At 39.3% G+C, this 26,990-nt stretch overlaps 3 protein-coding genes across 4 annotated transcripts; all 3 read right to left on the bottom strand.

Moving 5' to 3' along the window:
* Positions 1 to 1,210: 1,210 nt before the first annotated feature.
* Positions 1,211 to 1,762, bottom strand: LOC111008439 (uncharacterized). The gene has a single exon (XM_022281148.2). The coding sequence runs from the start codon at positions 1,719 to 1,721 to the stop codon at positions 1,356 to 1,358; it is 366 nt and encodes a 121-aa protein (XP_022136840.1). The 5' UTR covers positions 1,722 to 1,762; the 3' UTR covers positions 1,211 to 1,355.
* A 3,377-nt stretch (positions 1,763 to 5,139) lies between these two features.
* Positions 5,140 to 6,378, bottom strand: LOC111008436 (bZIP transcription factor 44). The gene has a single exon (XM_022281143.2). The coding sequence runs from the start codon at positions 5,742 to 5,744 to the stop codon at positions 5,286 to 5,288; it is 459 nt and encodes a 152-aa protein (XP_022136835.1). The 5' UTR covers positions 5,745 to 6,378; the 3' UTR covers positions 5,140 to 5,285.
* Positions 6,379 to 24,550: 18,172 nt separating this feature from the next.
* Positions 24,551 to 26,990, bottom strand: LOC111008434 (mitogen-activated protein kinase homolog NTF3). Of its 2 annotated transcripts, none has more exons than XM_022281141.2 (3): positions 26,600 to 26,990; positions 25,986 to 26,506; positions 24,551 to 25,523 (listed from the first exon to the last, which is right to left on the bottom strand). In XM_022281141.2, exons 2-3 carry the CDS (start codon positions 26,406 to 26,408, stop codon positions 24,840 to 24,842), a joined length of 1,107 nt encoding a protein of 368 aa, XP_022136833.1. In that variant the 5' UTR covers positions 26,409 to 26,506; positions 26,600 to 26,990; the 3' UTR covers positions 24,551 to 24,839. The 2 variants fall into 2 exon arrangements, with proteins under 2 accessions (XP_022136833.1, XP_022136832.1); XM_022281140.2 differs by having other exon boundaries at positions 25,986 to 26,412; positions 26,600 to 26,989.

The raw sequence follows: 26,990 nt of genomic DNA on the forward strand, positions 1-26,990 counted from the left end.
GACATTGGTATTTCAATTTAAATATTACTTATATGTTTAGATATGATGATTAAAAATTATCAATTATAACCTAAGATATGATGACTAACCCATAATGACTAACCCAATTAAAATTATAATGACTTAACCCAATTACTAACACATTCAACCATCATTTACTAATTAATTAATAGATTAAACCACATGATTAAACTCTAATTTTCATCAGTTATTTATAAAAGTAAAATTTTTATTGGCATTGGTATTTCAATTTAAATATTACTATGATGATTAAAAATATCAATTATTTTTATTGGTATTGGTATTTCAATTTAAATATTACTATAATGATTAAAAATGATCTTCATCAGTTTTTATAATAAAATTTTTATTGGCATTGGTATTTCAATTTAAATAAATATTACTATGATGATTAAAAATATCAATTAATTGGCATTGATATTTCAATTTAAATATTACTATTAAAAATATCAATTATAACTTAAGATATGATGACTAACCCAATTATACGATAATTTATATTAATTTCTATAATTAATTTAAATAATTTATATTAATTTTCATAATTAACTCATTCAACTCTCCTTTACTGATTTAAATAATTTATATTAATTTCCATAATTACCGCATTTTCTTATTGAACTCTGGTTTACTAATTTAAATAATTTATATTAATTTCAATAATTAACACATTTCTTCAGATATTTCCCTCCATTAATATTCCATCAATTAATATTTCATCAATTAATATTTCAAAACCTGGATAAACAAGACATTTAAAAAGAAAAAAAAATATATATTATAAAAACGGAAAAAAAATTGTTTTCATGAAGAAATAAATAATAAAACAGTGTAAACAGACCAAATTAATCTTCTATACCTCTACTAGAAAGAGAAAAAAGAATGGCAGGTCTTTCATGAACAAATTGATTAAGAAATATATTCTTAATTTAAACACACTATTAAAATGAAAGATATAATAATAATAAAAGCGGCATGTGTGAGAATTCAAAATAATAGTCCCAAAAAAATTACAGTAATAAAAAAGGTATAGATTTATCTGTGAGAATTCAAAATAGGTGCCTGCTTAGGCTCAAGTTGGTTATACAAATGGGAAAAAATCTTTGATTTCTTAAAGTTAAACTATTGAATATTTGACAATTAAGCACAAAAATGGAATAAAAAGTAAAACAAAATTATAAAAAACAAGTAACCAACAGTGAAAATTCATTAGTACTCCAACTAGGAAACAAAAAATTACTGTATGCAGACTGGTACACGCACACCGACCACCTTTCGCTTATTCTTCAGCTCACACATATTATTTATATAATTAAAAGAAAAGCGAAATGGCCTCAGTGGTGCGCTCCCGGCAGCTTCTCCTTGATCTTCTCCATCATCCCCTTCTTCTCACGACCCCCGCCCTGCTCCGCCGCCGTGTACCCCGTCGTCGCCGCCCTTTGGCTATCATGATGAAACATTCCCTGTCCCTGATCGCCCCCCCTATGCTGCTGCGTCTGTCCACCGGTCCCAGCGGTTCGCCCGGCCGGGTCTCCCACGCCGTACGGATCGGTGTCGCGCAATTCGCCGGTCCGGCGGAGCGGGTCCACGAACTGGCCCGACTCCGGGATCACGTTCCCGTATTCGTCGGTCTGCCGAATCGGGTTGCCGTATTCGTCGGTTCCGGATTGCACGCCGTACGGATTCTGGTAATGTGCCATTTTCTTTTCCCTTTTGCCGAAAGTGAAAATTGAAAGGAAATTAGTTGAATAAATATAGAGGGAAATTGTTAGCGGATAATATTTGAGGAAATTCGTGTGTGGAATTAGGGGAATACACGTTCTAAACGAAGGCCTTCATTTTGACACGTACAACGCCACGTGGCCGTCAACGAGCAAGGGACACGTGTGAGATTTGTTTATGACGGCAATGATGACTAGGCGTAGCCTACTCGGGGATAAAATAACAGGACTCCAAAATTCTATTTTTACCCATACTAACTCAATTTTAACCTTCATTTCCATTTCATGATTTAAAATTTAAACTTTTTACTTAGGTAACTTGTGGAATGGATTGGAATGGATAATGGATATATCCTCGAGGGGTGAAGTTTACAATTTTTTTCCGACTATTTTTACGAGTATTAATATTTTGAGAATCAAAGATAATGGGCCGCCCAGCCCATCAACATTCATATTTTAAACTGGGCTTGGTCCGATTTTTAAGTTTTGTGAACCGTTTGATGTGATTAAACCTAACAATAGAGTGTATGCTAAAAGATAAGATAATCCGATTAAAGGATTGATTAATTACATTATATATTGTAAAATATTTTTCATAAATTGGAACTTTAAAGTAGGAAATAAAAAAAAATTAGTGTACTAAACTAAAATAAAAAAAAAATTTACAATTACATGTTACATACTAAATTCAAAATTTAACAAACAAATCTTAAATTAAAACGATCTAAAATCATATATAAGGTTGAAAAAAATCACATGTAATAATGTGCAAATTCAATATTCAAAAAACAAATTGAGAAAAAGCTTAAATTAAAACGAATTCCAAATCAAATCTAGGATTGACAAATGTACCAAAAATAGAAAAACAGAGAAAAAAAAATCATGTCTACGTTTGAAAATGTTTTTTTTATACCTAAGTTTGGAAAATGTTAGTTGTATTATTAGAAATATAGTTTCTCTTTAAATTTTGAAAATTGAAAATTTAGGAACATTTGTTTTTCATATTTGTATGCAAATGGAGGGCGAAAAAGGAAAAAGAAACATGATAGAATCTACCTAAAATTCGGTTTGGCCATATATTGAATTTATGAAAATTTTTGCCATTTTTCATTTCTTTAGTGTAAATATAAACATCCCTCTAAACTTTGGGCGCGAGTCATGATCAAATAAAAAAGAGGGAGAATTAAACAAAATTGAAAGGAAAAATAATAAATTACTATACATTCAATTAAATCATCCCCTATCTTTTTATTGTCATTGAATTGATTAAGACATGACATAATGGTTAAGATATATATTTTTAATTAAAATATTAAAGGTTCAAATTTTTACCAACACATATTTTTAACTTAAAAAAATACTCCAAACAAAAAGCAGTTCCAATTTTAATATATATATACACACACATTTGGATATCAATTTTGAATATGTTGAACAATACAAAACTAGAAAGATGATACAAATACAGCATGAGAGTGAAAGGTTTGTTTACTTCTGACCTAAGCATGCAAAACCTGAATTTTTAATATTACCAAAAAAAAAAAAAAGGTAGGAAAGGAGGTGACTCTTTGTGGAAAGTTAAAATATAAAATTAATTTTTCAATGTTGTAATTTTATAAAATTAATCACACTTGATGTTAATAATAATAATATCACTTGAGAGAGACAGGTAGCCGGCCCTCACTCTCTGTTATTCAATAATATCATTATTTTTAGTATTAATGTTTGACATTCAGATCTACGCAAAATTAAATATCCCTCTTCTATATTAATTTTAACACTATTGTTTGACATTACTATATATTTAATCCTTCAACTACTTTTTCCCATAATTTTATTTAAGGAAGATGTTGCTGAACAAAAAGCTTTTAGCAATTTTTGTTATTAATTTTCTCTAATCTAAAGGTTTGTTATTACTTTTTTAATACTTTAAAAATGCTTCAAGATCAGTCATTAGAGTGCACTCAACAAATACTTTATCACGTAATGTTTAAGTTTGATTTTGAATTTAAAAATTATTTTCATGTTACGTGATCCAATATATGAGTGTCGATTATTTTTAGGGATGATAAAAGTGTTTTTGATTTCACTAAAAATCCCAATTATGAATTTGGGATGTCTTTTGAAAAAACTATTTTTTGTTTTTCGGAAATTTCAAAAGGTGTTTTCAATTCAATTAAAATCACTTTTTACTCATCTTTAAAATTGTAATAGAAAGGTACGTCAAAAATATTGATATACTTTTGAGATATATTGATTTAATTTGATCGTATAACATTAGATGTCGAGAAACACATAAAAATTAATTGGTAAGGTAGGAGGTCATCGTGTAAATCTATTCCCAATGTCTCATATGGATTAAGAGATAGGGAAGATTTTTTAATATTTAAGTAAAACCACGATTTCATCTACGTACCTCGGACATTTTAGACATACCTAAAATAGACAATGTTGCTAAACTTTTTCAACAATGCCATCCATACGAGACATTTTAAACATAATTTAAAAGTAAATCATATACTCAAGTAGACAGTACCGCTAATTTTTTTAATATAAAGTTTTGTTCATTATTGTAATGAGAGAGAAAAAAAATGAGTGGCAAGGAAAAGGACCATGATCAGAATTTGGTTTTGCATCATCCTCTCAATAATGTCAAAAAAACAATTGATAATTGGAATCAGATTTTGTTTTATTGTTCCTCCACTAGGCATGCCCAATTATTCCAGTTTGTTCCTTTACCTAATACTTGTACAGGCAGAATTCCTTTCATTTTCTCAGGAAACAAACACAATTTTCAAGTTTTAATATATATATTTCCATGAAAAATCCAAGCCAAGAGCATCCCTTGCCAACCAATTATGACCAAGTAACAATGTTATCTTTTTCTTCCCTCTCTCCCTCCAATAATGCTCATTTTTTTAGGTCTCTCCCTCTTGGTACAAAATGGACCATTGAGAATTAAAAGTGGGAAATTATCTTTTCAAAAAGAAATCTTTTAAAGAAAGAAAATAGTAACTTTTTTAAAATATTATAATTTCACCTCATATATAATTTGTTCCAAAGGATAAATGATGTCTTCACGCTTAAGTTATATTCGAGTTGTCATATATTATTTTATTTTATAGGGTAATAAAATAAATTCTTACTAATTATTAATCAAATTAATAGCTCTTATTTATAATATCCTATTTTTATCCAACATTGTCTTTTTTAACATGGTCACACCACTTTTAAATTCAGGTTACATTTTACCACTGACCACAATTCAATCATCTATCCATTCTTCATATCTGATAGATGGTTGCAATCTCTCAATTTTGATCTTAATTTTCTCTGAATCAATTAAAAATTTTCAATTGAGCAAATGGGTAAAGGGAGAAGGGATGGGCACTCCATCTTTCAAATACTTTTTTTCTTAATCATCATTAAAGGTACATTGATTACATTTCAAAAGAGTAGATATCCACATTACACAAAAGACCAAGTACCAATAATAATAATAATATGATGAAACCCCACCATGGTTTTGGTTTGCTCTCCCTTTCAGCACATAAACATGTCACCAGCCGCCATGATTGGCTGGTTGAGAAAGGGGAATCCCCACGAATCAACAAACCCATCAATGCCACAAATTTCATCATGATCTTGTTCAGTTTCAAACAGATTTCTGGTGCTGGAGTTTATGAAGCTCGTGATTTCGTTTAGCGAGTCCAATCTGTGGCGGAGCTCCGCCATCTGGGCCCGGAGAACCGAGTTCTCCGCCTCCAGATTCCGGTAAAGCTGGGTGGTGAAATTGATGTTGACGGGGATTTGCTCATTCTCCGATCTGATTTGGGCCACCTGAACCGTCAGATCGTCCAGCTGTTTCTGCTTCCGCATCCTCGACCGGCGGGCCGATTCGCGATTCGATATCATTCTCTTCCTCTTCCTCTGATCCACGATTTGCCGCAGATCTTCGTCAGAGCTCGGAGATCCCAATGAACTTCCTACCGGAGAAGCCATGGAAACCGGCCGTGCCTCAGCCAGAGAGAAACAGAGCAATATTTTTTTTGTGAAGAAGGGGGTGAAATTCGATATGGGTTTTGCTCGAAATGGCACGAATTGAGGAACCCAGATGATGATTTCAGCGATGAATCGAAAGATCTGGAGATGAGAAATTGGGATCTGGGGGCCGGGCTAGTTCATGAGAAAACGTAGAACCAGTAGAGGAAAACGACGGAGAAGGATTGGACGAGATGGGTACGGCGGCGGAGAGCGGAGTTTATGATGAAACCAGAGAGAAGAACCTCACTGACTACTGGAGACATGAATCCGAAGAATCAAAGAAACAGAATGGAAGCATTAAAACACCTGAAAATTTTCTCGGGAAAACGTGGGAAAGACAGAGAAAAGAACAGAGAGGGAAATTGAAAGAGGAATCGGAGAGGAGAGGTTTAGGGAAGAAATGGTGGTGGATTTTTATAGACCAGAAACGCCCATTGGAAATGGATAGAATAATCAGGAAAATGGAGGAAGCTGCTGCGTTGCATCACAAAAGATTAAACAAAGGAAATAAATTTTTGAATGGATAGCTTTGTATTTTATTCTACAATATTGTAAATAGTTTATTCTCATCCTAATAATTTTGTACTCCCATCATAAATCTTGATACAATTAATTAATAAAGATATGAATCACGCCATCACAAGTTTGACAATCGGTGAAATTTTACTAAATTATAGAGGCCATTTGTTGATGCATGATAAGTGATACGTTAGGTAATTTGGAGGGGAATCTGACATGACATGGGCTATCGAGCTATCTGCAAATAAAATCTGCAGTGGTGTGATTCTTCATTAGAACTTAATCCAAGATGTGTTCTCGTGTCTAAATTACCTACAATGCAAGAGATTGTATACTTTTGAGAATATAGGATTTCGTTGCATATCTTAGAGAATGTAGGACTCTGTTGTTCCTACAAAATGAGCATTAGGAATTGTGTCTTTGTCATAACAACGGTCGTATATGTTATTTAATAGATTTTCTCATGGCAATTAGAAGATCTTTCAATGATAGAATCGTCATTCTGTCAAATGTTAGTGAATTTTCTACCAATCACAGACTCACCGATTCAGGCTAACCTCAGCTTCAATAGACATAGACCTTTCATCCTCTTCTTCCGTAGGTCCAAGTTGAAGCCATAATACATATGTCCTAGCAGGGGAGGGCCACTAGTTGCACTTGGACTTACCTCCCTATTGGGTTTGTAAATGGAATGCAAACAAGGTTTCACGTTGGCTAGGTGAGGTAGTGATGTATGATATATAAATGAGGATAATTATATTAGTGTGACGCTTTTTGGGTGAAACCAAAAACAAATCCGTGAGGGTTTCATCCATACTAACAAAGTAAAGTCTCATATTGGCTAGAAAATTGAGTGATCCAATAATATAGATGTTACTTAGGGTACCGTTGTCCTCAACTCTCCCAATAATATTAAAAATTTTAAAGTGTAAAAAATAAATTAAAACTATATCTAAACTATTAGAATGAAATTGAAATTTTAGGATCCTATAGATTAAATTGAAATCCAAACTTAAAAAAGATTTAAATTGATAATTTGAATTATGCTAAATTTGTTGCTACACTTCAAAAAAAACTATTTGACAGCTAAGGTTCGGTGGTCAGAAATTGATTAAAAAAAAGTGGTTGGAAAAGTTTAGGAGTGGAAATGGGAGTCATCTCATGTTCACGAGCACGCGCAAAATGCTGCTCACGAACTGAAATTGCCAGACCTACATTTAAGACTTTTTTTTTTCTTACAAAAAAAAATGATATAATATAATAAAATAAAGTATCATAATTTTTTTAACTTGCTTAAGCTTTGATTAAGGTGCTAAGCAAAACTTTATTCCAATTTTATAATGCTTTTGCTAGTATGACAATAACATTTCGTTGTCAAATGTCAAATGAGAATTTCATTAATTCACGTCTCTAAGAGACAAAAAGATCCTTTCAAAATTAAATTAGCCCATCCACGTTAATTAAATATTAAAATTTAAATAATCTCTCGAGAAAAATTATTTTTAATGTGGATTAAATGAAATTGACTTTTTTCAAGACGATGATTTCTAACATTTTTTTAAGTAATAAAATATGAGTATAGTTTTAACAAAAAAATATTACAATAGTAAAAATGGTTTCAAAATAATAATAATAATTTTAAAAATAATTGTAAATATATTAAAAATTAAAATAAGGGTAAATCAATGATTGTTATTATTATAGTTAATAAATATAAAGGTTATTCTTTGTTTTACATAAATCAATGATTTCCTTTTCAAAAAGAATATATAAATTAATGATTGTTACGTAAAATAAAATAAATTGATTTATTATCAATAAATTTATGAATGGTTAATAATTACTTTAAAAGTAAGTACTATATATATTTTTAAAATATCATATTTGTCATTACTTACGTAATCAAGAGCGGATCTACTAGGAATCAGTATCCTCTAAATAAGTAAATAGTATATGTTGTTTAACATAGATGGACCATTGGCATTCTTCCCACCGTGAAAGTTTGTACTGTCCTTGGTCTCGAGAGATAAAAATTACAACAATTATCCAATGTACAAATTGATACATACACATTGCTAAATTCACACTTAACATTGATATTTTGTATTATATTTATATGTATTTGTATCTGGGCTGACATCAAATTTTGGATCCGCCCCTATATAATATAATATCTCAATAAAAAATATTTTATAAAATAGAGCTATCCATTTAACTTTTCCTGATTGAGTTTCAACCTAATTGACGCATGCATACCAAATCCTCTATCCCTTTCCATTTAAAAAAAAAAAAAAGTGTCCTCTCCAAATATTTTTGGCTTTTATCTGTTAGTCTAAAAGATGTATTATCCACTATTGTAGTATTGAGATGATTTTTTGAAGGTTTAAATTACAATTTTTGTATTGGATTTTTATATAATAAGTTCTTCAACTTCAAAAAGTGTCTAACACGTCTATAAATTTTAAAATATCTAATAAATCTCTAAAATTTCAATTTTGTTTCTAACATCTCTTATATATTTGAATTTTTCAAAATCAACAACATTAAACAAAAAATTGAAAGTTTAATGATTTATTAGACACTTTTTAAAATTCAAAAATCAATTAAACACAAAATTATAAGCTGAAGGACTTATTAGACACTTGCTAAAGTTGAAGAACCTATTAGACACGAAACCTAAAAGTTTCGAAACTAAACTTATAATTTAAACTTTTGAATTTGTTTTTTTAATATAACATTTTGAATATTGTTGTTCAAGAAATAATTTATTTTTTATAATATTCTAGTGTTCCTTTAAAACGGTTTCTTATAAGAGACTTCTTTTTTTCTTTTTTTTTTTTTTAATAATTCTTATAAGAGACTTGTTACTAGCATTGTAGTAAAAATAATGCAATGCTCGTAAACAATCTGAACGAAAATACGCGAAAATTCTTGCTGTTGAATAAACAATTTTATTTAAGTTGTATTGATTTTAATTTTAAATAACAAGTAAACTTATTTATCTAAAATATTATAAAAGAACAATTAAGCTTCTAGATTTATTTTTTCTCGGAAAAAAATGTAGATTTATATTTATTTCACTATTGGTGCTATACACAAACTCCTTTTATTTTATTTCATTAATGGAATATTCTTCATGGGAGATGCTAATATTCGCTTTTTGTTATTTTTAAAAATTCACTTTTAATCCAATTCCAACACACTCAATCCCCCACCACATAATTTTATACAAAAAAATTAAGTTGATTGAATTGAATTAAGTTGAAGCTTAAAATTTTAATTTCAATAAACTAGGTTATAAAAATTTTATAATTTAGTGGTAAGATTAAAGACAAAAATTAGAAACTTTACTAAAAGTTAACTAATAAATGACTCAATATCTATTCAACAAAAGATCTAAAATTCGTTATAAAATACCAACATGGGCATAGCTCAACTTATTAAAGCATCTATTTCCGACTAACCAGTCGTGAGTTCGAATTTCCTCTCCAACATGTTGTACTAAAAAAATATGACTTCAAAATCATGTCCGGATTTAATCTAAAATATTTAAACCCAACATTAAAATCCAACAGTAGAAAAATATCTAAATTGACCTGATCATAGGATATTTTATTTGTAATGCTTAAAAAAAATTCATGAAAAACAACACCAATCATCCCAAAGGTAGATGGTTAGATAGATGGTTAGATTTTCCACCTTGTAATTGTTGCACTCAAGACAAAAAATAGAAAATAACAAAAAGTGGAGCCATAAATTTTCACAGGGAGGAACAATATTTTACATTTTAACTTTTTATATATATAATCTGTGCATTTTCAAATTTAAAGATGGATAAATTGGAGAAAATTTTTTAAAAAGATATTTGAGATGAATCCGTGGGTGATCGTCCAATTCCTTCCTCCTTCGTTCACCTTCTAGAAAAACATCCTAAAAGTTGTCTCGCTTGGTCACAAAATCACACATATAGTCACGAATCTTTAAAGTAAAAAGTTAAACTAAACCAAAACAATAATTCCAAACCACCTCAATTGAGTCGCCAAGTAAAAAAGAAGAAAAATAATTTTCTTAAAAAAAGTTTGAAAGTGAGATTTTGAGGTATTATTGAAAAGCTTTATATTGCCAAATATTTATTTGAAGTTTGGGACATGTTTAAAGCATTATCCATTTAGAGTTGCCAAGCTGTCAATTTTAAGAAGCTCACTAATTTTGAAAACAATTAATTAATATGGGCCCCAAAAGGGCAAAAGGGAGAGAGGGTTGGATAAAGTTGGAGATGGTGGACCAATAGGAGCCCCCCATGGGTTTGTCTGGTGGCCATTGGATTTAGACAATCAGAACTTTTCTTCAACTTGGTCAAGATCTCAAAATCCAATTCCTTTTTTTTTCAAGTATGTTTTTACTCTATTTTCTAATTCTCCAAATGACTGCATCCATTGATTTGACAAAGGTAATTTCCACATCATCAAAGATTAATGATTTCAGTGTCAAGATATGCTCATACTTTTCTTAAATCAGAAATAAAAAAATTTAATTAATACCTCATATTTTTTCTCACCTATAAATATTAATTGGAAAGTAAATGATACCATAGAACTACCCACCTCCCATTTAGTTTTTGACCAAGTTTACATTGAATTTTTTTTTATTTAACAAACATTTTTCTCTCTTAGTTCTAGTCTATATGAGATTTTCGCCGTTTATTATTTTTAACTACAATAAATTAAAAACTAACTTGAATACAACTCATCAAAAAATAAAAAAATTTAAATTCACACCTCATATATTATTGATGTTAAACCAAACAACCTGACTTAAAAAAAGAAACTTTTTTGGAAGAATGATTTTCTTTTCACTAAAATTTAGTGCACTTGTGATGAGTATTCACACACTCAATTGTCGGGAGAAAAGAGAAAAAGCTTCAAGGATGTCAAATTCATCAACATGAAGTAAAGGAAGAATATATATATATATATATATATATATATATATATATTCATATATATTATATATTTTAATTTTTTGTCCAAGGAAAAAGATTAAATGTTAAGCATCAGATAATTTGTTGGGTTTATAAGGAAAATGCAAACAATAAAGTCTCACATTGACCAGAGAAGGAAGTGATCATAGATATATAAGATAGAACAATCATCTCCATTGGTATGAGACATTTTGGGTGAAACCAAAAGTAAAATCGTAAGTGTTATGTCCAAAGCGGACAATATCATACAATTATGGAAATACGTGGGATACTCTGGGTATCCTTGTCTTTAACAAGGTTCAAGTATTAATGGGTTGAACCATGAAATAATCGAAGTAAGGCTCCCAAGATATTAATTATCATTATCCTTTTTCTAGTTTTTTATTTGTCAAGAAAAACAACATGAAATTTGTTTGGGGGAAAGAATACCCTGGACACGTAGAGGACAGCCATTGGTGCTCTGGTGACCCATGAATCATGCCCCAGCTCGAACCGCCGAGATTACCACTAGCGTTGACAGATTCTAAGTATGAGGGCCGAGGTGCGACCTGGCCAAGGTCCGATCTACCGGGAAGCTTGGTGGGGGCCGATGTGAGCGACTGTCAGCGGCGTGATTATCGGGTGTAACCGTCGGTCCCGAGATTACCGGGTATAACCGACGGTCCCGAGATTACCAGGTGTAACCGTCGCGAGATTAGCGGGACTACCACCCATAAGTAAAGGACCTCACTCCACGATCAGGTACGAGGATTTTCGGACCTCGAACTAAACTGAGAATCCGACCTATACTAACTTGATCGTCGGAGTGCTCACCCTTTTGTGCAGGTCCGCCCAAGTATTCAGATCGGTCCGGAGTCCGAGTTCGAGCTGCAATCAGAAACACACTGTTGTGCATAACCTTGCATAAACATTTGGCGCCGTCTGTGGGAATTCGACAACCTAAGTCATCCCAATTCTTTTAAACCAACACGCAAGCGAAAATGGTTCAACCCGCAAACTCGACCAATACGACAGATCGAAGGACCCTAGCTACCAGCGATGCCCACCAGAGGGAGGTCGGAGCAGTAGTGGTAGAGGGGCAAGGTCACGACGACCTAGCAACAGAACCCCTCCGCAGGTCGGCCCGAATCACCGCGCCTGTTCTACCACCTGCCCACCCAAGGACATCCAAGGCCACCCGTGGCCGAGGTGGGACCTCTAAGAAGGGCGCTCGGGGTCCAGCCCCGGCCCCAACAAGTGAGAACTTGGACGCACTCCAGAGAGAAATGGAGGCAATGCGCATGCAAATGCGGTCCATGGAGGAAATGTATAACGAAATGATACTAGCTGCAGGCGCAGGGTCCCGATCTGAGAACCGAGTGACACGCGTTGGCATACGCGAGCAAAGGGGTTCCCACCTCGGCCCAGTCGAGGAGGAACATCCCGAAGACAACGAGAGCGAGGGACACACTCGCCAGAGAGAAGACCTCCGTGAACACCTCAACAGAAAGCGAGGCTCAGCTCTCCGAAAAGGACAGTCACCATCCCGCTCACACAGAAGCTCCAACCAGCAGGCTGAATCCTCTCGCAACCCAGCAACTCCCGCAGGAGTGATTACAAGGGAGGAGTTCGACCAGCTGAGGGGCAAGCTCGACGCTCAGGTTGAGGCCTTGAAGGCCAAATGTGAGCAGAAAGAAGGTCCACTGAACGATGGAGACTTGGGAGAATCGCCCTTCACCTCGGACGTGTTGGAAACACCGATCCCTCCGAAGTTCAAAGCTTCTACCGTGAAACCTTATGATGGGTCGAAGGACCCTAAGGATTATGTTGAGGTCTTTGAAGGCCTCATGGATTTTTAAGCGGCATCAGACGCAATCAAATGTCGCGCCTTTCAGATCGCGCTTACTAGCAGCGCGCGTTTGTGGTATCGGAGACTGCCAGCCAGATCGATCTCGACCTATTCTCAGCTGAGAAGGGAGTTCCTCGCCCAGTTCTCTTCTCGGCATTATGACAAAAAGACAGCGACCCATCTCGCCACCATCAGGCAGAAGCAAGGTGAGACGCTGCGGGGGTATGTCACCAGGTTCCAAGAGGAACAACTGAAGGTCGCACACTGCTCCGACGACTCGGCCATGTGCTACTTTCTCACCGGTCTAGCCGACGAAGCCCTCACGGTGAAGCTTGGAGAGGAGGCCCCGGCCACCTTCGTCGAAGTGCTGCAGAAGACGAAGAAAGTCATCGATGGACAGGAGTTCCTCCGAACCAAAATCGGCCGACCAGAACGAAAGATCGGCCGGGGCAGAAATGGAAAAGATATAGAAAAGGCGGATCCCAAGTCCAAGGACAAGGGATCTTTCTCCAGTGGCCGAGCTGAGTATCAAAGGGCGGAGAACGGACCTACCAGGAGCCGACCTTACGAACGCTTCACCCCGACCACGATTCCAATTTCTGAGATCCTAATGAACATCGAGGAGTCCGGAATGGAAAAACTCCTCAAACGCCCTGAGAAGCTTCGGGGAGCCCCGGAGAGGCGCAGCAAGGACAAGTATTGCCGCTTCCATCGGGAGCACGACCATAACACGTCGGATTGCTGGGAATTGAAGCGCCAAATTGAGGATCTAATTCAAGATGGCTACTTCAAGAAATTCGTGGGAAAGCCCAGGACCAGCTCGGCAGAGAAAAAGGAAGAGCGGAAGCGTTCGAGGACGCCGCCCCGGCGCACTGACCGACCTGCGGTCATCAATACCATTTTCGGAGGGCCAAGCGGGGGCCAGTCCGGACATAAAAGAAAGAAGTTAGCTCGTGCAGCCAGACGCGAGGTGTGCATCATCAGGGAGCAGAGGCCGACCTGCCCAATCACCTTCGACAGTGCAGACTTGGAGGAGGTCCACCTGCCCCACAATGATGCACTTGTGATCGCTCCCTTGATTGATCATGTGGTGGTTAGAAGGGTGCTGGTAGACGGAGGCGCATCTGCTAACATCCTATCCCTACCGACCTACCTCGCCCTGGGATGGACGAGGTCTCAATTGAAGAAAAGCCCGACACCACTAGTTGGGTTCTCTGGAGAATCAGTCATCCCAGAGGGTTGCATCGACTTGCCGGTCACATTTGGGCAGGACCAAACTCAGGTCACCCAAATGGCCGAGTTCGTGGTGATCGACGGTAGATCGGCCTATAACGCCATCTTTGGGAGACCCATCATCCACTCATTTCGGGCCATTCCCTCAACACTTCATCACGTTTTGAAGTATTCCACCCCCAATGGCGTGGGCACGGTCTGAGGAGAACAGACCGCTTCGAGGGAGTGCTATGCCTCCGCACTCAAAGGCTTATCGATCTGCGCCCTCGAAACTCTCGCCAGTGGGGATGGGACGCTCGAGTTCGAGGCCAACCTGCCGAGGAGGAAGTTTGCCGCACCCACTGAGGAGCTCGAGCTTGTTCCTCTGCTTAGTATCGAGAAACAAGTAAGCATAGGAACCAAGCTGAGGGCCACCGACAGAGAGGAGCTAATCCACTTCCTCAGATCCAACTCGGACGTCTTTGCGTGGTCTCATGCGGACATGCCTTGCATTGACCCAAAGATTATGACGCATCGCCTCAGCATAGATCCATCATTCCGACCTGTAAAACAAAAAAGAAGACCTATAAACAAGGAGAGGAGTGATGTAATTGTTGACGAAGTTAGCAAACTATTGAAAGCTGAATACATAAGAGAAATTTTGTATCCCGAGTGGCTTTCCAATGTTGTATTAGTTAAAAAATCTGACGGAAAGTGGAGAATGTGCGTAGACTTTACAAACCTAAACAAGGCATGCCTGAAAGATTACTTCCCACTGCCGAGGATCGATCGGCTCGTGGATGCCACAGCCGGGCACGAACTGCTCACTTTCATGGATGCCTACTCTGGGTACAACTAAATAAGATGCATTTCTCAGATCAAGATCATACCGCATTCATAACAGACCAAGGTCTGTACTGTTACAAGGTCATGCCCTTCGGTTTAAAGAACGCAGGAGCGACCTACCAGAGAATGGTGAACAAAATGTTCGCCAAGCAGATCGGGGGGAATATGGAAATGTATGTGGACGACATGCTTGTCAAGAGCAAGCAGTCTAAGTCGCATCTCTCCGATCTGACCGAAGCCTTCGAGGTTCTGAGGACATATCAAATGAAGCTCAACCCAGCTAAATGTCCTTTGGAGTCTCTTTGGGAAAATTCCTTGGCTTCATGGTGAACCACCGGGGGATCGAAGCCAACCCCGAAAAGATCAAAGCCGTGCTCGAGATGGAGGCACCCAAGACGCTGAAACAGCTTCAGTGCCTCAATGGCAGGATTGCTGCCCTGAACCGGTTTGTTTCAAGATCAACAGATAAGTGCCTTCCTTTCTTCAAAGTCCTACGGAAGAAAAGGCCGTTTGAATGGACAGCGGAGTGCGAACAAGCATTTCAGCAGTTGAAGAGCTACCTCTGCTCGGCACCTTTGCTCGTCAAGCCCCTGCCAGGGGACAAGCTCCAGTTGTATTTAGCAGTGTTTGATGGTGCCGTCAGCTCGGCTCTAATCAGGCAAGAGGAAGCGCGGCAAAACCCGGTCTACTACACAAGCAAGGCCATGACCGAAGCCGAGACCAGATACCCTCAAATGGAAAAGTTGGCTTTCGCTTTAGTCACCTCGGCCCGACGACTTAGACCGTACTTCCAAGCCCATACCGTGGTGGTGCTCACTAACTTGCCCCTAAAAAACATCTTCCATAAGCCAGAAGCCTCTGGACGCCTGATGAAATGGGCAATGGAGCTGAGTGAGTACGACATCCAGTTCGAACCCAGAACTGCGTTAAAAGGACAAGCAGTGGCATATTTCATAGCCGAGCTCACACCACCTTCCGAGCCGAGCGAGTCCGACCTACCGTGGACAATCTATGTCGACGGATCCTCCAATGAGAAGGGGTGTGGGGCCGGGGTCCTCTTGCTCGGACCAGGAGGCGAGCAATTTGAGTATGCCTTGCGGTTCGGCTTCCGGACTTCTAATAACGAGGCTGAGCATGAAGCATTTATTGTCGGTCTGCGAATCGCTAGAGCATTAGGGGCCTCTTGTGTTAAGATCTTCAGCGACTCACAGCTGGTTGTGAGCCAGATCACGGAAGAATACCAAGCCAGGGACTCCCGAATGGAGAAGTATTTGGGCAAGGTCAGATCGTACCTCGCCCAGTTTCGAACTTACGAAGTAAGCCGGGTTCCCCGAGCAGAAAATTCTAATGCTGACGCCTTGGCCAAGTTAGCATCAGCGTACGAGACCGACCTGGCCAGGTCGGTCCCCGTCGAGATCTTAGATAATCCCTCGATCTCGGAGCCAGATCTGATGGAGATCGATGCTCCAGAGCCCTCATGGATGGACCCGATTGTGGACTTCATTAAGGGCAATTCACCACAAGACCCCAAGGAGCGCAGAAAGTTGGCAAGGCAAGCAGCTCGGTTCGTGGTCCGAGGTGGAGCGTTGTACCGACGCGGCTTTTCCCTGCCTCTATTGAGATGCCTAACCCCTGAAGAGGGCCTATACGTCCTCAGAGAAATCCACAAAAGAGTGTGCGACAATCACTCAGGCACCTGGTCGCTGTCAGCCAAGGTGATCCGACAAGGATACTATTGGCCGACCCTCAGCCAGGACGCCAAGAAGTTCGTTAGAACTTGCCACAATTGCCAACGCTACGGAAACATAATCCACCAACCTCCCGAGCTGCTCACCCCCATCTCGGCCCCGTGGCCATTCGCGCAGTGGGGGGTAGATATCATTGGTCCTTTCCCTTTGGGCAAAGGCCAGACCAAGTTCTCTGTGGTTGCTGTGGACTACTTCACAAAGTGGGCCGAGGTCGAGGCACTCTCCCACATAACGGAATCCAGAGTCACGTCCTTCGTATGGACAAATATCATATGTCGCTTTGGTATACCGAAGGCCATTGTGACAGATAATGGGAAGCAGTTTGACAATGCAAAGTTCAAGGACTTTTGCAGCAAGCTTGGCATAAGTCACCTTAGCTCGTCCTCCGCACATCCGCAAGCAAATGGGCAGGTGGAGGCAGTCAACAAGATCATCAAGCGAGGCATCAAACTTAGACTAGACTCCAAGAAAGGCAGGTGGACCGAGGAGCTACTAGAGGTTCTATGGTCATACCGAACCACCCAAAGAGAATCGACGGGTGAGACCCCGTTCTCCCTGGCCTTTGGCTCCGAAGCTGTAGTCCCGGTTGAGATCGGCATGCCATCTGACAGAGTAGAGCATTACGAGCCTACAGCAAATGAGGAAGAGCTGCTCTTCAACCTCGACTTATTGGAAGAAAGAAGAGCAATGGCCCAGCTACGCCTGGTGGAATATCAGGGCAGAATGGCCAGACACTACAACGCCCGCGTTCGACCTCGGACCTTCCAAGTCGGACACCTGGTCTTAAGGAAGGTCCAAACCCATGTGGGTGCCCTTGATCCGACCTGGGAGGGGCCGTTTGAGGTCAAGGGAATAGTCCGACCTGGGACGTACATATTGGCCGATCTGAAAGGAGACGTCCTCGCGCACCCGTGGAACGCGGAGCACCTGAAGCGTTATTAACCTTGAAATGCCAAAATGGTTTTCAATGGATCTGTAAAAACTGTTTCAATAGAATTATGATCGGAATAAATGTGATGATTTAATTTCATGATTCCGAGTTCGACCAGAAATTAAATGGGGGCCACGGACTCCCACACGATCACATTCCAGCAGTCGGTTAAAATTCAATCCTCCAAAACCTAAGGGTACGAGGTGCGATGCCAAAACCGTTGGTGAACTTAAAATTCAAACCTTCAAGGCAAGGGGGCGATGTGAAAAGTTCAGAATGATCAAGCCTTTGAACCTGAGGGTACGAGGTGCGATATGAAGAATAGTTATGGACTTAGGATTTTAGCCTTTTAACGTTTTTAAGTTAAAGGTGTGATGTTAAAAAGTCCAGAGTTGGTGCAATGCATTGAATACTAGACAGCGATTCGAATTCAAAATTTCAAGTATTTTAATTAATGGCGCGACCTCAAAGGTACGAGGCGTGAGGTGATATTGGCTTCAACTTAAAGAAAAAGCGAAGAAAGAAGGCAACAAAGTAAAAACAAATGAGAAGCCTCTTTATTGAATGGAGAGCAGAGCCAAGGCTTATAGATCTTGCAGCTCTGCCCTGACACTTACAAACAAAAGAAGAGAAGAAAGACAGAGAAAGGCCTCATGAAGGGTGATCACCTAAGAGCCTGCTTGGAGTAGCGCCCTTCTGAGTGGTGCCGACCTGGTCCTCTTCGAGGTCGGAATAGTCAGAGTCCAGATCTCTGACATACTTATCCACCAACGCTTAGAGGCCAGGGGTGCCGCTAGGCCCAGACGCCCACTGCTCAGCATACCTCTTCTTCAGACCACCGAGATCGATCTGAAGGTCAGGCATGTCGGAAACAATGCCCTTCATGAGAAACTTGAAGCCCGCATCAGAGAAGTCTTTGGCAAATCCATCGAAGTAAGGATGTTGCCTGAACGATTCCTCCAATAGGGCTCCATTGCTGAGACGCTCCTTCGCCGTCTCCAGCTCGGCAGTCGCATGCTTCACTTCCTCCTCCTTCGCTTCAAGCGCCTGGAGCATGTCGTCCTTCTTCTTGAGGAGTTGGAACTTCTCCTTCTCCAAGCCCTTGGTGATAGCATGGGCAGCTCGGAGCTGGGCCTTGCGTCTGTCCTCTTCTTTCTTCAGCAGCTCGGCCTTGGCCTCCACCTCGGCCTTCAAAATTTCCACCTCAGAGTGAGCCTTCAACAGCTCATCCTTCATGGTGGAGGAAGCAGCCTCCAAGGCAGCAGAGAACTCTTCTTTCTCCCTCGCTGCCAGAGCTTCCCTCCCATCCAGCTCGGCCTTCACGGCCAGAGCCGATTGAATGGAAGCAACAAACGCCTGAGAAAAAGTACAAAGAAGAAAGTTAGACCGAGCTACATGTTAGGTAAATTGAGCAAAAATGAAGACACCAATCTTACCTCAGCGGCGTAGTCGATGGTCCTCTGCAGGACGGACCCCGGGTCACTTACAAACTTGGAGCTCTTCTGAGGCAGCGGTCCAAACTTGCAGCCGAGATGCGGGACACATGGTCCCTCACCTCAGAACTTGACGGCTCAACTCTGAACCGTGCTGTCACGTCGGACGTCCCACCCATCCTGGCCTCAGGATCGTCCACCCGATCTGCGAAGCTCAAAGGCAGGGCCCCACGAGCTCCGACCTCCAAGGAGGAGGTGGTCTTCTTCTTCTTCCTCCTCTTCAGAGGGACCTTGTCCCTCGCCTCCTCGCCCAAGGACGAGACGTCCACCGCCTCGGTCTGACCTCTGGGGCGCTTCTCCCTCGAAGGCCCCCAGAAGACTCCAGCTCGATCACTGGGGCTGGATCTTCCGAGGCTGGCCCTGCCACAGCAGGAGTGGCAGGTTCCGAACTCTGGGCGGCCTCGAGAGCATGGGCTCGGCCCTTGGACTTGCGTTTCACGTTGCTTGCAAATCCGCAAACCATAGCTGCAAAACAAAAACAGGAGTCAACACAAAGTTAGAGGAAAAAGGGGGAGAGCAAGCTCGGCATACCAAGTTCGGAGTTCGGCCTTGAAGATTCAATGGGACGAACTGCAGGGTTGTAATCTAGCAGCCCGGACTCAAGCAGCAGCTTGTCGGTCACCAAGGTTCCGACCTTCCTACCCCTCGGAAAATGCTCCTTGTAATATTTCAGCGTGTCGAAGGAGGCTTGAGTAAGCTCGGGAACTGGCCGGATCGATACTGCACAAGACAAAACCCGAGTTAGACCCGAATAAGAAGAAAGAAAGTCATCATAAAAGAGCTACTCCGTACCTAGGTTCCCAAACCTAGTGGGAACGTCAAAGAAGGAACGACCCGACTCGTCCTTTGCAAGCCATTCCCCGGAAGCGTAGAACCACTTCCTCACCCATCCTTTGATGGAGGTCGGCCCCTTAACTATACCGCCTGCGCCTTTCCTTGCGCACATATAGAACCAACCAGGCTTCTTAGCTATCCTTTTCGCTTCGAAGCACGCGAGGAGCTGGTCTACGTCCAACAGCTCAGCCTCTTCACTATCCCGAGCTCGTAGCCAAAAAAGGATGGCCGAAGCAAAAATGACACCCCACTCATTGGGGGCCACTTGAGCCGGAGCCAACCCAGTTCGGAAGAGAAATTCTTGGACAAAAGGGTGAAGGGGAAGTCTGAGGTCGTACTCAAACATTGTGAAGTAGAGAGTGACTCATCCCTCTGGAGGATTGTCAGCTCTCTCCCCCTCCTCCGGAATCCTAAGGAGGATGTTCTCAGGGATAGCGAACCCCCTACGAAGGGATCCGAGGTAGTGCTCAGGTATCCTAGAAGGGTATTCCAAACCCTGACCCGAGGTGGAGGCATCACTATCCTCCCCGTCATCGGAGAACCTAAAGTTTTCTATCTCCTCGAGCTCGAACTCTAACCTACGAGCTAAATCCTCATCGGATCCTAAGTCGCTGCTAAAAGAGGACGACATGGCAACTACGTTCGATAGAGAAAGTGAGGGAAGAGACCGACCTACCAAGGGTTCGAGTTGCCTTCAGATCGAACTCCAAGAATTCAGGAAACGTAAGGTATGACCTGAAGGATTGGGGGTATTTATAGCTCATGGGAAAAATTTTCCCACCGTACACGTGTAATCAACGAGCGGCTGGGATCCTCCCGAAAATCCGAAGCGTCGGAATATTTGAATATTCCGACAATAAATGCACCGCAACAGTGATGTTTTCCCTCGAATGGGAGGTCGCCACGTGTCCGAAGCGAATCGAATGAACTTCTCCGCCAGGTCGAGATCGGACCAGACAGAGAGGGGGCCAATGTTTGGGGGAAAGAATACCCTGGACACGTGGAGGACAGCCATTGGTGCTCTGGTGACCTATGAGTCATGCCCCAGCTCGAACCGCCGAGATTACCACTAGCGTTGACAGATTCTAAGTATGAGGGCCGAGGTGCGACCTGGCCAAGGTCTGATCTACCGGGAAGCTCGGTGGGGGCCGATGTGAGCGACTGTCAGCGGTGTGATTATCGGGTGTAACCGTCGCGAGATTAGCGGGACTACCACCCATAAGTAGAGGACCTCACTCCACGATCGGGTACGAGGATTTTCGGACCTCGAACTAAACTGAGAATCCGACCTATACTAACTTGATCGTCGGAATGCTCACCTTTTTGTGCAGGTCCGCCCAAGTATTCAGATCGGTCCGGAGTCCGAGTTCGAGCTGCAATCAGAAACACACGGTTGTGCATAACCTTGCATAAACAAAATTAAACTTAATTTCCATATAGGCACTGTATAAAACTAAAGGGAGACCTTTTTTTCTTTTTCTTTTGCCTCATTGTATAAAACTTTTTGTGTGTTGGCAATGGGATTGGGAATGGGCGGGGAAAAGTCATGTGGGATTCAGCTGCAAATTGATACTTGAAATCTTTTCTTTGTACTTTTTTGTTTAGATTTAAGAGTGATAAACAACGGTTGATGCTTCCTTTTTCCTAGGGCTCAATTTGACTAGTTCAACATAGCACGAAGGAAGTTGTGGATCTACGGCCTCCTACCACATTTAAAACACTTCTAATTTGGCCCACTATACTAAACTAAATAAACTTATAATATTAGCACAACTACACCTACCAACTTGGAATTAAAAATATTCTAACATTTTTATTTGGATCTCTTACTTTTGTAATTCTTAAACCTCACATAAAACCTCCAATCTTTTAATCAATTTTTAGTCAACAATTGAGCTAGTATTCTATATATATATATATATATATATCACATAAAAATTACATTAATAAAAAAGATGACCAACAAGAATTACGCAGAAAAATTGTGACCACGCACTGGATTCAGAATTGGCGAAAGAAGATAAGTTTTCCAAAAGATGGTTAAACGATCAAAAATGACAAGTTTGACCAATAAAACGACTTACATGTTCAAAGAACGAGAAATATGAATCAAATTCAGTCCACGAAATACATTTTTCAAAGTCACAACATCCTTCATTTTCTTATCGGAGATACTCCTCAATTAATAGAGTATGGAACAGATATTTGAAGTCCATATCTTTGGCCAAATCATATGAGTCTCATAATTGAGCATTTCGGTCTTCATTAATGGCTGAAGATTGATATCAAATATTTAAAAGATGGTGTGTAAAATTTGGCGGCTAAGCTGTGGATGGCCACATTCATTGAATGGTTTTAAAAGTCGGTTCCAATGTGAGAAGATTTCCTAAGATTTCTAAAGTTAATGTTTTTATAATTCTTAGCCCTTTTGACTTTGTTGCATTCTTGTCTCCCAAACCCAGCTTCACTCACGCGTGATATGCTTAGGGAATACGGACTAATTGCAACAAATTGCACCAACAGAAAAAAAAAAACAAAACAAAACAAATTATGACTTAATATGATGATCAAATTTATAATATTTAGCAAATACAATTTTAATGGGAAAAAAAACTTTTGGTTAAAATTCAAGGGTTGATGAAATTTTGAAGTTTGACCATCTATATTGTAGCTTTCAATTGTTATCATTTATCGTTTTTTGTTTCAATTCTTCATCGTTTCTCCTCGAAGCTTTCTTGAATTTTATTAATTTTCTAAAAAATCGATATAATAACGTTATTTCCTGTGGCACGCAATAGCTCAACATTTTCATCGACAACAAGGAATATTGGTTTTCTTGACATTTTATCTGACGGCACGCAGTACTTAATATATTAAAACAGCATATAAAAAAAAATACTTCATATCAATAATTTCATATTATTTACAATACTATAAGCTATCCATAAAATAGTCCTATTAAAGTATTATTTAACATTGTAAAGAAAACATATACTCAAAATACACTTTATATCAATAACTTCGAGTCATTCATAACACTATAAGTTGACTTTAACATTATACCAAAAATATACTCCATATGAGTAACTTTATATCATTCATAACAGTGTAAGTTGTCCACAAAACAATATCGATATTATTTAAACATATACCTAAAATATACTTGATATCATTAAATTCAGATCAAACATAACACCGCAAACTGCCTAGAATATTATTTAATATTACAAAGTATTTGTAGTATATACCTAAAATATATTCGATAAGATGGTAATCTGGCTAGAAAACAAAGAGAGAAGTGGTCGACAACAGTTGAGCCAGAACGACGTGTAGTTGATGAGGTCACCAGACTTGGAGTCTGCTTCGAGATCTAGAAAAAGCTCCCCATAATGTTTTCGTTGGAAAAAGTGAAAATATTTTTGTCCAACACTTTTGGGGACATTGTAAGATGGGATGCCAAAATGTACTCATCCCGATCTAAAATATAACTCAATTAGCAAAGTTCATGGGCTTATTATCTATCGGAGGCCCAGCCCAAGCCTAACTCCAAACAGTGTTTAGGCTTGTTGGACATAGGTCAAAGTCTAAGGCTGAGTCTTTTTGGGCCGAATCGAATTAGTCATCTCATGAGTTTGAACTTTTTTTTTTTTTTCTAAACACATAACCCAATTGATCTTAGTTCAAGTTGATATGATGAGTTTGAACTTGAATTATATTATAAACCATATTTTTATTAGTTACCGATGATTTACCGTATGGTATTACCAACAACATTTTGTTAAATGATTTCATTATATAATAATACTAATTAAAAAGACACACAATGGTAACATTTTAATATTTACATATTAGGAATATAATTTAATTAATGTTCACCTATAAAGTGTGTGTATATATATAAAAGTACAACATATAGAGTAGAGATAATTGGAGGAAAGTATTTGAGTTATGTTAAGTTAACAATATTCAATATATTAAGACAAAAATAACAATTAACAGCCAAAGCGAGCATAATTTAGCGATAATTGACATATATGTCTAAATAAAAAGTTGTGAGTTCGATCTCTCACCCCTACATGCTGTACTTTGAAAAAAAACATCAATTTCAGATAAATGTTAAGAAAAAGCTCATTATGTTAACGGAATAAGCATGGCATGCATTTAATATTTATTTTTAAAAAATGTCAACTTTATTTTTATAACATAAAATTAAGCTTTTAATTTAAGTGACTTTACCTCTCCCAAAATTGAAACAGAATTAAATTTGAACAAAAAACGTTGATGGTAGGAAGAAGAGGGATCAACAATTTCTTACACAAAAACAAAACTATGAACATCACCGAAATTCCACATATTGGAACCCAAGAAAGGCTTCTCCAAATTCAAATATTTTTTTGATTCTGATGAATAAAATGCCAAACATTCATCACCAGTACAAAAAAAAAATACCTTAGACCCTTTCTGGATCATCAAAATACTATTCATAGTTATATTTACAAGTTGGAAGAAAGGCCGAAATCGTCTCAATGCGCTAATACCGCTATCGAAAGCTCTCGAAGCTACACTGATGAACTCATAACATCAGATTCCAGCATCTCAAAAACTATAGAAATGGACTGAATCATTTTTGGAGTGGAGGCGCCTTCGGAGAGAAGAATACCTCAAGAATAGGCTGAGACAGCTTCAGGATGGTAGTAGAGCATCTCATTCAACATCAACTCTCTGATCTTTTGCTCCCCGAGTGTTTCGTCTATGTCGAGAGTGAGGGGCACCTGGACAGGAGGGATGAACTTCGGGTCGTACAGCCCCGACATGTATGGATGTTGAAGTGCTTCGACAACAGTAATTCTCTTTGTGGGATCGAACACAAGCATCTTCTGCAACAAGTCTATAGCTAAAGGATCAGCGTGTGGATACAGATGTGAAAGGTGTATTCCCCTTGTAAAGGGCAGCGACTTGATGTACTTTCTGGCCTTTACATTGTCGATGAACTCAATATCCGCTTCCTGTGGACTACCAAGGATGTTGATGATTAACTTGAGTTGGTTGAGGCACTCTGTCCCCGGGAAAATTGGTTTCCGACCCAGAATCTCAGCAAAGATGCATCCCACAGACCAGACGTCAATGGAGGTCCCATAGTTGTCACTGCATAGGAGAAGCTCTGGTGCGCGATACCAGCGAGTAACAACGTATTCAGTCATGAACTGGCCACTGCCTATGCCTGTTCGTGCCAACCCGAAATCACATATCTTCAGATCGCAATTAGCATTAACGAGGAGGTTCCCGGGCTTCAAGTCTCGGTGAAGAATGTTAGCTGAATGGAGATACTCCAAGCCGCAAAGCAACTGTAATATATAAAAAGAAATGTCTTAATCAGACCTCAGAGCTTAGTAAGGCATCACATTTAACACACACATATACATATAAATCAGCTTGATCTTAAACATCCATTTCATCGGACATGTTTCGAATCGAAACCGAAAGGGTAGAGCTACATCAAGCCTCAGAAATTCAGCTCAAGCGAGTGAAAGAAGATTATGAAGTTTTCATGAAAATCACTGAAACAAGTATGATATTCAAAAACAGTGTGTTAGTATAAGGAAAAGAAAACAAATCATTCACAAACATGCTTTTTCTTTTTCCTATTTCCAAGTTTATACTTCTTCAAAATGTCAATTGTCTGATAAAATACATAAACACCATATCTTGAATGAGCTTTTCTAATCAGTAAAAAGCAGAGTAAAATTGAGAAGAAAAACTAAGATGAAAAGAGAGAACCCAGAGAAGAGAAGACGAGTAATCCAAACCTGAAAGATAAAATACTTGCAATGGTCATTGGAGAGGGGCTGAGAGGATTTGATAATCTGATGAAGATCCGTATCCATGAGCTCGTAAACCAAATAAACATCCTTAAAGTTTTTTGTATGGATCGGCATCATCACATCCTTCAAAGCAATCACGTTATCGTGCCTTATGTGCCTGAGAAGCATCAGTTCCCTCAGCGTTCTCGTGGCGTCGATGCGATTCTCAAACACATTGTTGATCTTCTTGATCGCCACTTTCTCGTTCGTCTCTCGGTTGATCGAAGAACACACCACGCCGTACGCTCCTCTCCCGATCGGCTTGATCGGAACGTACTTCGTATCGATTTCAAACAGAGTCTGCCACATTGTGAAATAATGCTTCCCCATTTCCCTGATTCCGCTCGGTCCCTCCACGAATGTGGCCATATTCCTTCAAATCCCACAGATACGTAATTGATCAATCGCTAATTCCGCAACACACACATTAATCACAACGACGCGAAAAGGGGTTTTTAAAAAATCCGCTGAAGTAAGAAAACGGAGTAAAAATCGGGGAAAATTTATAACAAAATAGGAGAAATTGCAGAAGAGAAAAGGGTTTCAGAACTGATCCTTACTTGTTGCCGCAATTCTTCAGCCTTCAGAAAAGAGAAATTCTCTCAACGACGATCTCTTCCCAATTCCGTGCACGTTTTGGAGATCACCCACCGATCATCCAAATGTCAAGGCTCGTGGCTTTCGTCAGAAAGGGGGTCTTGATGAAGCAACGAAATTCGGGGAAAATTGATCGACCCAGAAAAAGAAAAAGCTCACCCACCACCAGAAAGGGGCAAAGAAAGCGAAAGAAAGCGCTGAGAATCTCAGTGGGAGAAGAGAAGCATTGGGGTTTGAGAAACAGAAGAATCAATCAATCAATCAGAAGAAATTTGAAGTTGAGGAAGATGAGAGAGAGGAGAAAAGGGAAAAAAGTTGGAAGAATGGGGGAGGGAAATTGATGGCTACGAAGCC

Source organism: Momordica charantia, assembly GCF_013281855.1.
Source record: "Momordica charantia cultivar OHB3-1 chromosome 10 unlocalized genomic scaffold, Mcharantia_2.0 BLBB01000010.1, whole genome shotgun sequence".
Taxonomy (NCBI): domain Eukaryota; kingdom Viridiplantae; phylum Streptophyta; class Magnoliopsida; order Cucurbitales; family Cucurbitaceae; genus Momordica; species Momordica charantia.

Coding starts and splice junctions, on each gene's coding strand:
- LOC111008439 (XM_022281148.2), bottom strand. CDS start 1,721: ATGGCACATTACCAGAATCCGTACGGCGTGCAATCCGGAACCGACGAA.
- LOC111008434 (XM_022281141.2), bottom strand. CDS start 26,408: ATGGCCACATTCGTGGAGGGACCGAGCGGAATCAGGGAAATGGGGAAG. Junction 25,524..25,985: donor GCAAGTATTTTATCTTTCAG/GTTTGGATTACT, acceptor TATATATTACAG/TTGCTTTGCGGCTTGGAGTA.
- LOC111008436 (XM_022281143.2), bottom strand. CDS start 5,744: ATGGCTTCTCCGGTAGGAAGTTCATTGGGATCTCCGAGCTCTGACGAA.